The 14,451-nt window shown below is 38.6% G+C and overlaps 1 protein-coding gene across 1 annotated transcript; it reads left to right on the top strand.

Moving 5' to 3' along the window:
- The first annotated feature begins 239 nt into the window (after positions 1–239).
- On the top strand, positions 240–9,915 carry LOC139451879 (keratin-associated protein 10-11-like). Its single transcript, XM_071233174.1, has 4 exons — positions 240–351; positions 7,071–7,296; positions 7,815–8,153; positions 9,222–9,915. Exons 1-4 carry the CDS (start codon positions 240–242, stop codon positions 9,913–9,915), a joined length of 1,371 nt encoding a protein of 456 aa, XP_071089275.1.
- Positions 9,916–14,451: the final 4,536 nt, after the last annotated feature.

The raw sequence follows: 14,451 nt of genomic DNA, 5'->3' as shown, positions 1-14,451 counted from the left end.
TGAAATTTTATCGAAGATTCTCACGGGAGAAATAGCCAGCTCCATGGGTAGATGCGTATCATAGTCTCTTGAAGGTAAGGTCTGTCATCTTTGTGGTTCCTGGGTACCAGGGAATCTTATAGAGAAGTTGCAGACAAGTTTGGTATTGACGAGGGACATCAACATCGGATTGTAAGTCTGTAGGCAATCTCAGTGCTCGTCATTTAGCATGGCCATCTGAAGCACAGGCTGAAAGCATCATGACAGCTGTTGAGAACAAGACAGGATTACCTCAAGGTCAAGGCTACCTTGATGGGACTCTCATTGACAGCAAGGGCCTGGAGGACGGAGGCAGCCATATCAATAGGAAAGGTATTGCTGTAAAATAATCTTGAGAGTTTCTCAAATTTATTTTAGCTGACTGTTTTTCCGACATAAATATCTTCTCCGAAGAAAACACTGCATCCAACGAAGCTGAAACTGTCAAATTTATTCCCATCAAAGATGATGCCCTGATTTGTTAAAGAGGTTCGAATCTGATTTTCAGTATGGCGGTCACGGCCATTAATGGTTATAACTTTATCAAGCTCCTCCATTGTTTGTTTGAGTTTCTGTGTATAACTTTTGCATCATATCAAGATGGCATGAATTGTTGCTCATAGTATCATTCTCCGTGTTAGAATAGGTCTTCAGCAACCCATGCTTGATGTAATATGAGAGTGAGTGAATTAAAATTTAACGTCGCATCGGCATTATTTCAGCTATATAGCGAGGAGACCAAATTTAATATTTTAATAATTGAGTCGTTTATGCAAAGCAATATTTAAAATCAATTCATGAAACATACTTGAGCATGCATACGATATTTAAAAACAATTTATGAAACATATTTGAGCATAACAATAAAACACGGGCTAAAAACGTTTTATATAGGCCACCAGTAACCACCAGTAACCAAAGCTAGGCCACCTCGAGCTCAGTGGGGATCATGGGGACTTACGGTACCTCGGCTTCCTGCATGACACCCCAGCAGGATTTACGTCATCACTTTAGCTACTGGTGGTTGTGCATAATACTAGACAATATTAAAAAATACTCATCAATGAGTTGGCTTAAAAACACTGGTTGATGATAGTTACATCGATGATGATAGTATAACGTGCCACACAGGGGGACTAGATTTTTACGCTACGTTAACCTCCTGGACAGAGTCTTCAATAATGTAAGTTGCTAATAGCATCGCACGAAACTTATAAACAAGTATTTATTTATTTATTTTCATATTTAAAATTTATTATACAGACCAATTTCTTTCAAATACCTGATGATAAGATGCCCGCTGACACGGGAAAAGAGATCTTTCAGATTTACGCTTTGATAATGTGAATCCCTTGCGATTGCAAAGTCCACACAGTCAAGCAACATATGCTTGACGGAGAACCTTTCATCACAAGGGATACACTTAGGAGGTTCGTTCTCATCTGTCTTAAGCAGATATTCGTGTGTAAACCGACTGTGGCCAATACGACATCGTCATGTCTTGACTGACAACCCAAGTAGGTATGACCGATTGTTGGTTTTAATTCGTGAAGTTCATTGCTTCCTACTTGGGTGTCCCACCCCTTTTGCATGAGATTTCCGAGTATAACTTTTAATTGTTTATTGATGTAATATGCAACTATCCTTATTGTAATAGAGGCAACTAATGGGATTGGGTGGTCAGAATGACTCGGTTGATGCATGCCACTGAATCCCAATTGAGTGGATCAATGTTCATGATGTCAATCACTGATCCAGACTCGATTATTTACAGACCACCGTCATATATAGCTGGGATATTGCTAAGTGAAGTATTAAACAATCAATCAAGACAACATAATAGCAGTCACTGTTTTTTGTGTCTGTGGTGAATTATTTGCATGATGCGATCGCATAAGCATTTCCTTGATTTAAAAAAAAGACCCGTGAAGATCCGGGGTAAAATAAGTCTTGTCGTAAAAGGCGACTAACGGGATCGGGTGGTCAGGCTCGCTGACTTGGTAGTTTATAAGCGACCCGTGAAGATCCGGGGTAGAATAAGTCTTCAGCAACTCATGCTTGCCGTAAAAGGCAACTGTGCTTGTCGTGAGAGGCGACTGACGGGATCGGGTGGCCATGCTCGCTGACTTGGTTGATGCATGTCATCGATCCCGATTGCGTGGATCGATGCTCATGATATCAATCACCTGATTGTCTGGTCCAGACTCGAATATTTACAGACTGCCGTCATAAAGCTGGAATATGGCTGGGTGCGGCGTAAAACAACCAACCAACCAATATCATATCCGGTGCCCTTTGCTCTTGCTTGAAATATTGCTGACAGAATTCACGATCGTTTTTTGTCTTTGTCTTGTCATATTAAACAGAAAATGAAGATAATTAACCATTGCGCTGTTATTTGCAAATAAAAAACCTTCCAATTTATACTGAGTTAAAATTAAGATATCACAAATATGATTATTGAAATCAATTTGCTCAAATTTAACGATTTATAAAGGTTCCTAATATGAAACGTAAACAACCTTCAATAACGTAATTCAGGCATGTTCACAAATATATACAAATTTTGTGTTCGCTTTGGTCCTAACCTTCATATGGTTGAAAACATCAGACAGTTTTTACATAGAAATGTGTAGTTTTCTATCAGTAATACATGTGCAAAACATATTTCTTCAATTGGCCATTGTTTAATGAAGTACTGACTGTTTGGAATCGTCCACCCTCTTTACAGCGCCTTATGCTTAAACAATTTAGCTGGGTAAAGGTAAATGTTGCATTCGCGATTATGCCAACCTGTCATTAGAGCCCAGATTTTAAAGCTGCCGGCCCTGACTTAGAAATCTGCTGCTCACTGTGACAAATAAATCAACACATATATTTATCTACTACAGGCATCAAGGACGCATACAAATTTGTTTCCTAAACATTATTTACTAAAACGTTTTGTGATGTCCAATGCACACAACGTTATCACAACGTTAATGTGCAAAGTTGTTGCTACGTATTACTAACATTGTCAAAGAGAGACGCAATTACGTTCTGGACATTTTAGTATTAAGAGTTTATATGTATATAGCAAAGTAATGCATTACTGACCTGGTATTCTGAAGAAGCAGTTCTATTCCTATATGACTATCAAGAAGCAAACTATATAACGTTTCACCGAGGTTTCAGAAACGTAGTTACAAAACGTTTTGTGATGCCTGAGGCAGAACGTTTTCACAACGTAAATGTGTAATGTTGTTATAACGTTGTGAAATAACGTTACACGGTTACGTTATTGACCTTTTTCACACTTCGCTACTTCCGGTTTGAAAGCGAGATTTGGAGTGCAGAAGGTGAAGGCTGGATAGCACATGTTACACATGGAGATGTCAACAAGGCGCGCAATCGGGATAAACTATGACAATTTAACCTTTTCCCGGTACTATCACGGCAACATTTATCGGAAGTATTAAACATTATTCTTATTCTTATTATTGACAAAATAGTCTACGGTTATCTGGTCACCTTACTGATATAAATGTAGCAAGTGAGTCTGGCCGTTCTGTTGTGATTTCAATTTCAAATAGTCACGACCACCTGGTAACTCCCAGTGCAGTTTATGGTAGCTGATCAGACTTCATGCAAATCCTACTGGCAGGGATAATTCTAGGATGGGGCCTTGTGCTTTTAGCCCCTAAATTTGAAAACGGCCTACATTTTCAAATACAATGGGCATTTTAACATTGTGATGTTTGGGCGTACCTCTGGAATACTTGAAATGTTCAGATAAAAGGCCTATGTAAAAAAAATCCTTGAGTGAACCCTACTACTTGGATCGTGTAAAGAATAATTCATTGTTTACAAACTATCAACCCAAACTATTTTTGTGTGTGTTTAGTCAAGGTGTGAGTTTGAATAACTTTGCGAGTTGTATTAGAAGTCGAGTAGAAAACATTAACCTTTTAACCACATCTAGATAGATGTCCGAAACTAACTAAATTGATGTGTTGATTTTATTTATCTTATTGTAACCCATTGAGAATTTATAATCATAAACAAATCAGAATTATGCATCAGTTGTGTATTTGATGTAAATTGTAATTGACTCCACTACATTCCAATAAAATATTAGACCTCAAGATCTACCAGTGCTGCTGTGATTGTGAACAGTAGTTATTTTAATTGACAATGTTGACAGATAGCATGAGGTGTAATATTTCAACTCAATTATTACATAAACGGTATGTAAATATTTAAATGAGTGAGTTATAATTTTACATCGCATCGGCAATATTGCAGCCATATCCCGATGAGAACAAGTTCATTATAATAAAATTCCTGTCAACAAAGGACAATAAAACAGTAAGGTAAATATCACAGTTAAGATATAACACAAACCTAATCTATATTAAAACAAAGAATTCTTCAGTCAATTAATTAATATAAATTAAAAACTGGCAATCAAAGCTAAACCACCCAACTGGGGATCATGGGGACTTACAGAGATTTTGCTTCCTGCATGATTCCCAGCAGGATTTATGCCGTCACAAGTGGTTGTATTTAAAGCTAACCAATATTAAAAGTCAAATCACAACCAAGGAATTAAAACACTAGTTGATATTTAATACTTCAATATAGATGGACTCACGTGCCACTGTCAGGGGGGCAATATTTTTACACTACTTTAACCCCCCTTGTTGGCACCGCCTTAATACATCTCAGTTGACAATATACCGTAAAAGGCGACTATGCTTATCGTAAAGGGCGACGAACGGGATCAGGTGGTCAGGCTCGCTGACTTGGTTGATACATGTCATTGATATCCCAATTGCGTGGATCGATGCTCATAATGTCAATCACTTGATTGTCTTGTCCAGACTCGATTATTTTACAGACCGCCGTCATATAGCTGGAATATTGCTGAGTGCGACGTTAAACAACAAACCAACCAACCAACCAGCAAGCAAATGCCAAGTAATGTATTATTTATTATTAATCATAAAATTTCTGTATTTCTGAAGAATGTTGTTTTCTGAATAAGCAATACTTTTAGAGAAGGTGAATATGCATTGTTTATAAAAAATCATGGAAGTAGAAATATTATTACATCATTATTGAATTATTTATTTCAGGTTTTGAGTCCAGATAGTCAAACACAATGAAGTATCAGGTGATGGATGTCTGGAGGAGCTTTCCGCTGACAGTAACAAACCGGTTACAACGTGCTTCCTGTCACGTTTCACTTAAATAGGACGAGGAACTCAACAAAATGGCCAATATTTTTGACTCATGATGTTTTAATAAAACTATCCTTAAAAACCCAAATTGTACCATTTGTTTACAAGCAAGAAAATCATTTTATCCTGGAATTTAATTAGGTGCCTTTTACTGACAAAGACACCTGGGTTATGTTAAGATTTTTAATGTCTAAATAACTGAAGTGGACGATAAACAAGCTTATATTGTGAGAAATAAAGACATGAAAATCTTGGTTTGTTTTTCTTTGTTAAATATGAGAAATCCAGATTGTTAAATATGAGGAAACCATATGATTTTAGATAGCTATATATCAGGCACTCGCAAATATCCGACTAAAATATAAATAAGAATTATTTAATTGAACCAACACACATTTTATTTGCCTGTTCTAGATATAAGAATTGCTTTTAATTATTTGGTTTCCATGTTGTCCAAATTAGAATAATATAGATTCCTTAAACGTCCGGTTTTGGAAACATAGAAAAAATAACAATGTATAGGGATGATATGTTTTTTCCCGACGCACTTTTACATTATATTACTGACTGAATAGACTGTGGGAATATTAGTAATTCTCCAAGATGAAATTTATTCCATTTTGGGGTAAAATTTGAGTTTGGTACCAAAAAAGACTATTTACGATTGCTGGCAGATAATATCATCAGATGTTGGTAATATGCATGCTGAACTTTGTGTGAGATATCTCAATGATTTGATAATTGACATCATATTACAATGACATAATTTCAATTCTTCCTTCGAAATTCAGATTTTCCCATTAAAAACTTGATAATCTACATATATGATATGGTATATATAATCAGTTTTGGATAATTCATAAACAATGTCATATTTACATATATCCATCACAAGATAGAGTGTAAATAGACTATAAATATATATTTGTATATATATTTTTGAAACTTTATGAAAAGATTACTTTGATATTTGTGTTTGGTCATAAGTATTATCAAATCATACATTTATCTGCATGAACTTCATTATTTAGACCAGACACACTTACTGGTACATTTGAAAATCTGTCCCACTAACTATTATCCTGGAGGTTGCCAAATGTATACCATTCATTTTGTTTAGTAGATTTGGTGTATAAATAGTTTGGTAGCCAGTGGTCAGTATCAAAGAAGGAACATATACACAAGTTTGAAAGAAGACAACTTAAATCTAATCTTGTCACTCTGAACTGAATGTATTTACAGACACAGATTGCAACCTTAGTTATTTCATTATTCTGACATGGTTTCTATTGTCATTCTGAAATCAAACAAATAATTAATTATTGTCCTGCTAAAGGAACAGCAAACTTATATTTGGCTTTCAATTTGATGTAAAAAATGACACATCACATACCTTAACCTCTTTACAGTGAACGACATATGCTGCTTAGTTTATTTTTTATTTTGTCTCATTCCATCAACAAAATTTGTACCGGTACATTTATTTTATCATATAGGATTAGCTCAGTGAGTTCAAGAAGTTGATGTTTGTATCAATTCTTCGAATTCTATTTCGTGCAAAAATTAAATTTATTGATTTTAAGTTTCATTTCAAATTAAACACTTCACACAATATTACTTTTGTCGTGCACAGTGTAATGTTAATCGCCAATAATCGGTTATGGTTATCCTCGTGTGTATGTCACCTAGCTACAGCATCATATATGTAACACCCAGCTACAGCCTCGTGTGTATGACACCAAGCTACAGCATCATAGATGTAACACCCAGCTACAGCCTCGTGTGCATGACACCTACTTGTAGCTGCAACCTCGTGTGTATGCCACCTAGCTACAGCCTCGTGTATGCCACCTAGCTACAACATCATATATGTAACACCTAGCTACAGCCTCCTGTGTATGCCACCTAGCTACAGCATCATATATGTAACACCTAGCTACAGCCTCGTGTGTATGCCACCTAGCTACAGCATCATAGATGTAATACCCAGCTACAGCCTCGTGTGTATGCCACCTAGCTGCAACCTCGTGTGTATGACACCTAGCTACAGCCTCGTGTATGACACCTAGCTACATCATATATGTAACACATAGCTACAGCCTCGTGTATGACACCTAGCTACATCATATATGCAACACCTAGCTACAGCCTCGTGTGTATGCCACCTAGCTACAGCATCATATATGTAACACCTAGCTACAGCCTCGTGTGTATGTCACCTATCTACAGCATCATATATGTAACACCTAGCTACAGCCTCCTGTGTATGCCACCTAGCTACAGCATCATATATGTAACACCTAGCTACAGCCTCGTGTGTATGTCACCTATCTGAAGCATCATATATATAACACCCAGCTACAGCCTCGTGTGTATGACACCTAGCTACAGCATCATAGATGTAATACCCGGCTACAGCCTCGTGTGTATGCCACCTAGCTACAGCCTTGTCTGTATGCCACCTAGCTGCAGCATCATATATGTAACACCTAGCTACAGCCTCGTGTGTATGACACACAGCTACAGCCTCCTGTGTATGACACCTAGTTTCAGCATCATTTATGTAACACCTAGCTACAGCCTCGTGTGTATGACACCTAGCTACAGCCTCTTCTGTATGCCACCTAGCTGCAGCATCATATATGTAACACCTAGCTACAACCTCGTGTGTATGCCACCTAGCTACAGCCTCGTGTGTATGACACCCAGCTACAGCCTCGTGTGTATGCCTCCTAGCTGCAGCTTCGTGTGTATGCCACCTAGCCACAGCCTCGCGTGTATTCCACCCACTTACAGTCTTGTGTGTATGCCACCTAGCTACAGCATAAAAAATATCACACCTAGCTACAGCCTCGTGTGTATGCCACCTAGCGACAGTCTCGTGTGCACGACTCAAGCTGCAGCATTAAAAATGTAAGACGTAGCTGCAGCCTCGTATGTATGACACACAGCTACAGCCTCCTGTGTATGACACCTAGTTTCAGCATCATTTATGTAACACCTAGCTACAGCCTCGTGTGTATGACACCTAGCTACAGCCTCTTCTGTATGCCACCTAGCTGCAGCATCATATATGTAACACCTAGCTACGGCCTCGTGTGTATGACACCAAGCTACAGCATAAAAAATGTAACACCCAGCTACAGCCTCCTGTGTCTGCAACCTAACTGCAGACTCATATATGAAACACCTAGCTACAGCCTCGTGTGTGTGAGTCCCAGCTACAGCCTCCTGTGTGTGCCTCGTATATATGACACACAGCTACAGCCTCCTGTGTATGACACCTAGTTTCAGCATCATATATGTAACACCTAGCTACAGCCTCGTGTGTATGCCACCTAGCTACAGTCTCGTGTGTATGACACCCAGCTACAGCCTCGTGTGTATGCCACACAGCTACAGCCTCCTGTGTATGACACCTAGTTTCAGCATCATATATGTAACACCTAGCTACAGCCTCGTGTGTATGACACCTAGCTATGACACCAAGCTACAGCATAAAAAATGTAACACCTAGCTACAGCCTCATGTGTATGCCACGTAACTGCAGCTTCATACATGTAACACCTAGCTACAGTCTCGTGTGTATGACACTTAGCTACAGCATAGCAAATGTAATACCTAGCTACAGCCTCCTGTGTTTGCCACCTATCTGCACCATCAAAACATTTTTACACCTAGCTACAGCCTCGTGTGTATGCCACCTAGCTACAACCTGTGTATGACACCTAGATGCAGCCTCGTGTTTATGACATATAGCTGCAGCATAAAAAATGTAAGACCTAGCTGCAGCCTCGTGTGTATGACACCTAGTTGCAGCATCATATATGTAACACCTAGCTACAGCCTCGTGTGCATGACACCTAGCTACAGCCTCGTCTGTATGCCACCTAGCTGCAGCATCATATATGTAACACCTAGCTACAGCCTCGTGTGTTTGACTCAAAGCTACAGCATAAAAAATGTAACACCTAACTGCAGCCTCCTGTGTATGCCCCCTAACTGCATCATCATACATGTAACACCTAGCTACAGTCTCGTGTGTATGACACCCAGCTTCAGCCTCCTGTGTATGCCACCTAGCTGCAACCTCGTGTGTATGACACCCAGCTACAGCCTCGTGTGTATGACACCCAGCTACAGCATCATATATGTAACACCTAGCTACAGCCTTCTGTGTATGCCCCCTAACTGCATCATCATACATGTAACACCTAGCTGCAGCCTCCTGTGTATGCCCCCTAACTGCATCATCATACATGTAACACCTAGCTACAGTCTCGTGTGTATGACACCCAGCTACAGCCTCCTGTGTATGCCATTAAGCTACAGCCTCGTGTGTATGCCACCTAGCTACAGTCTCGTGTGTATGACACCCATCTACAGCCTCCTGTGTATACCATCAAGCTACAGCCTCGTGTGTATGCCACCTAGCTACAGTCTCGTGTGTATGACACCCAGCTACAGCCTCCTGTGTATACCACCTAGCTGCACCATAAACAATGTTACACCTAGCTACAGTCTCGTGTGTATGACACCCAACTACAGCCTCCTGTGTATGCCATCAAGCTACAGCCTCGTGTGTATGACACCCATCTACAGCCTCCTGTGTATGCCATCAAGCTACAGCCTCGTGTGTATGGTATTAGCTACAGCCTCGTGTGTATGGTATTAGCTACAGCCTCGTGTGTATGACACCCAGCTACAGCCTCCTGTGTATGCCATCAAGCTACAGCCTCGTGTGTATGCCACCTAGCTGCACCATAAACAATGTTACACCTAGCTACAGCCTCCTGTGTATGACACCCAACTACAGCCTCCTGTGTACACCACCTAGCTGCACCATAAACAATGTTACACCTAGCTACAGTCTCGTGTGTATGACACCCATCTACAGCCTCCTGTGTATGCCATCAAGCTACAGCCTCGTGTGTATGGTATTAGCTACAGCCTCCTGTGTATGACACCTAGCTGCAGCATCATTTATGTAACACCTAGTTTCAGCCTCGTGTGTACGAGATCCTAGCTAGAGCTACGCCTCGTGTGTGTGATATCCTAGTTGGAGTTTCATGCATGTTTGATATCATAATAATATGTTCCCCCAAATGAAGGAATTTTACAATTTCTCTCTCCGCTTTTACAAAAAGAGATTAATCGTAAATATAATATTTGACCCTCTTTGCATTGAAATGCCCCGAGAGCGCTTGTAGTGGATTCGGAACCAATCTGAACTGATTAAGAACCGGGGGATGTCACTTCTGTCTGCTGTGAGCACAATTTACTCTTGTACATTATTTTATATCAGTAACGAAGTTTCTTTGAAATTTCAAAGATCAAAGCTTTCTTCATACCAGACTATTCTGCTACAGATGTATATATACTTAACGTTATTTTGCTGGTGAGTCCATAGAAAAGTAAAAGTTTTAAGTGCATTAATTTATTATTCTATAAACTGTTCTTAATAATGGCAATGTTAAATGTATTCTGGATTAAGTGGAATTATGTTGAGAGGTATTTATGGCTACGTTATCTTTTCTTTAAAATACTTGACAGACAAACAACACATGCTTCTAGACGGTTCGGGGATAATGATACATTTTATGATAAATTCAGGAAAAAAAATATTTAAAAAATAATTGAAACAATGCACAAAGGTATCATTCCCAGAAATATATACGATATATCTGTAGCATGAAAATACGTCATAACAATTGTTTTTTTCGTCATACATTGTTCTGGGTGGCGTCCCTCAGGCTTGCTAGAAACCTGTGTTCGGGGGGTTCGGATTGCGGTTAGCAATGATTATGTTTTGAGGTTTGTCAGTACTCTACTCGTCTTTGCTGAATTCGGAGGTCTGTTGATAATCGAGTCTGTTACTTGTTTGTTTGTTGTTTAACGCCGCACTCAGAAATATTCCAGCTATATGACGGCGGTCTGTAAATAATCGATATCGAGTCTGGACCAGACAATCCGGTGATAGATATCATGAGCATCGATCCTCGCAATTGGGATACGCTTACATGCATCAAGCAAGTCAGCGAGCATGACCACCCGATCCCGTTAGTCGACTCTTACGGCAAGCATAGGCGCCTTAATCGAGTCTGAACCAGACAATCCAGTGATTGACATCATGAGCATCGATCTCCGCATTTGGGATACGATGACATGCAACAACCAAGTCAGCGAGCCTGACCACCCGATCCCGTCATTCGCATCTTACAACTAGTATGGGTTGCTGAAGAACTATTCTAACCCGTATCCTCACGGGACTTTGCGGGATTCACCTTGTGGTAAACGTATATGAGACCTGCATTCCCTCGGGCTTTCCTTAAGCTGACACGCCTGGAATATAACTGAAATGCTGTTCAAAGCCAAACTCATTCGCTCACTCATATGTTGGTCAAGCACAGGTTTGTATTTGTGTGGATCACCAAAACGGTAAGAGAAAAACTGCCTTATTGAAGCATATGGTCAATTCCGGAAAAAGAAAAAAAAAACCCTGTTTAGGATATTCATAACTGTTTCTATGATTCTGATGCATTGGATACAAGCAGGATACAGCTATTGCCAGGAATAATTACATGTTAATAGTGTTCAAGTGAAGAAGACCCGTGAAGATTCCGGGTAGAATAGGTCTTCAGCAACCCATGCCGTAAAAGGTGACTATGCTTGTCGTAAAAGGCGACTAACGGGGTCGGGTGGTCAGGCACGATGACTTGGTTGATGCACGGTCACCGATCCCAATTGCGTGGATCAATGCTCATGATATCAATCACTGGATTGTCTGGTCCAGACTCGATTATTTACCGACCGCCGTCATATAGCTGGAATATTGCTGAGTGCGGCGTTAAGCAACAAACCAACCAACCAATCAAGTGAAGAAGTAGAAGTTTATTTCTGTTTTGTAGGCCATCGGCCTATGTACCCAATTGAGACAACAGTATCATACATGTATGGCAATTAGGTGGTAGATGACACAATATACTTACTATCAAATGCATATGTACATTTCAGAGCTTCTTTAACGAACTTAGCACATTTGTTAAGGATTGACACATCATTAGAGGTCAGTAATTTATGAAATTTACAAATGTTTGATGAAATATGCCACTTCGGTATGTACTTATCCCTCAACAATACATATGCCTCGCAATCAAATATGAAATGGAGTTCATTTTCAATGCTGTTAGTATTACACATCCTACAAATTCGGTTAACAGTTATAGCTTCTTTACATCTGATATTACAAAGCAACGGCAGTTCATGCAAACTCAACAAACACATATATCTTCTTAATTCCCTGACATTGATGTTTGTAACATAAAATTCAGCAGTCAGCAATGACTTAATATTCTTATAATGTGCAAGTCGTTTTGAATCATTGATAATACTAAAATGTTTTGTGTTCCACAATCTTCTAATCTCTGTCTGAACATCGACAGAAGATATAGAATATCTCCAATATCTTGACTAACCCATGCATATCCAAAACCATAGAGTATAACAACAATCTTACACAGGATGCCCATGTCTTCCTTCCTGCTGATTCTAACTTCTTAATAAGTATCTAACATTGTTTGGGGTAACGAACATCTGACATTCTTATTAATTTACACCAGTACTTTACACATGTTTGGTAGTAATCTATATAAAGTCCATGTCTACCGCAGTCGGCTAAAGCTGCACCACTCGGTACATGTTTACCAACACCCAATACATATTTACAAAAATTATTATGAAATCTTTCAATAACAGCTCTTTCATGGAAGCCCCACACCTCCGCCCCATATAATAAAATAGGTTATATTTTACAATCAAACAACTTAACATATTTACAGGAATATTTGGGTATTTATGCTGTAATTGCTTAATAACAAATAGAGCGTTAATGGCTTTTGAAACGAGTATTTGTACACACTATCCATGACAACCTGGTAGAAAACATAATACCTAAATAATTATAATAAGTTGCTGTCTTTAGTAGCTCGCCATCAAAATACCACTTCTCATAATATAATGTCGTAAATAACCGCCATTTCGAAAAACTAATATTTCTGTCTTATCCATATTTATCTGTAAGTCACATGATTTACAACATTTACATAAGATGTCAATCTTTCTTTGCAAATCAATAACACTGTCATCAGAAATACATAAATCATCAGCATACAATAATAACAGTAGTAACAAATATTCTACACCTATGAATAAACAATGTACCTCTTACATATGCATCTTCCATCATGGATTGAAATTCTGAAATAAACATTGCAAATAATTAAAAACGGACTGATAACACAACCTTGTCTGACTCCAGTTAAACTATAAAAATAATCAGTAATAGTAGTGTTGCATACTCTTACAGCTGCTTTTATATTCGAATACATATTTCTCAGTACAGAGAATAATTTACCATGAACGCCTTTATTCATTTTTGAATACAAAAGTAATTTCCTATCAACAGAATCAAATGAATAGAGTCTACATGAATACAGTAAAAACCTCCGCCACTTTTAGATAAATACTTTTGTACAAGACATTGCAGAGTGAAAATATTATCCGTTGTGCAATAACCTTTTCTAAATCCTGCCTGGGCCTCAGGTATACTGTCAAAGTGATCAGAAAAACGTTTAAGACGCGCATTTAGAATAGAGGAGAATAACTCCCCAAAAATATCCCTCAAAGATATGCCTCTATAATTATTAACACAGTCAAAAATTCCTTTTTTATGGAGTGGTACAATAACACTCTTAGCCCATTCGGATGAAAAATTACCCGTTGACAAAATATTATTATACATAACTAACAAATATGGAATTAAAACAGGACTGCCACAATTGATCATGTCAGCCGTAATACCATCTGGTCCTGCAGCTTTACCCTGCTTCAGATCTCTTATGGACGATCCGATCTCTTCCTGTGTAATATCACCATTAAGACTATTATTTACATCATCATCAGTACAGAAATCACACAATTGTTCATTATGATTATTTATATCACGTATTTCATTTCTCCATGTATATCTAGGAATATTATTTACATGCATTTCAAAAACATTATCGACCTGTCTATCACATCCATGTAGGGTAAGTATGATAAAAAAGTTATCTGATTTACAGCGAGTATGGATGCTAAAGTCGGAAATGTTGTCAAATAAACAAGTTGAGCATAGTACATAATCAACCAAACTAGCGCCCCAATCCTTAAA

This window comes from Haliotis cracherodii, unplaced genomic scaffold, assembly GCF_022045235.1.
Source record: "Haliotis cracherodii isolate W230 unplaced genomic scaffold, xgHalCrac1.p SCAF_9, whole genome shotgun sequence".
Classification (NCBI taxonomy): Eukaryota; Metazoa; Mollusca; class Gastropoda; order Lepetellida; family Haliotidae; genus Haliotis; species Haliotis cracherodii.
This window is presented reverse-complemented; position numbering and strand designations above follow the sequence as displayed.

Excerpts from the sequence above, each read along its gene's own strand:
- LOC139451879 (XM_071233174.1), top strand. The coding sequence starts at position 240 with ATGACAGCTGTTGAGAACAAGACAGGATTACCTCAAGGTCAAGGCTAC. Across the intron at positions 352-7,070 it reads CAGCCATATCAATAGGAAAG|CTACAGCCTCGTGTATGCCA; the intron begins GTATTGCTGTAA and ends TATGCCACCTAG. Across the intron at positions 7,297-7,814 it reads ACACCTAGCTACAGCCTCGT|CTACAGCCTCGTGTGTATGA; the intron begins GTATGACACCTA and ends TGTAACACCTAG.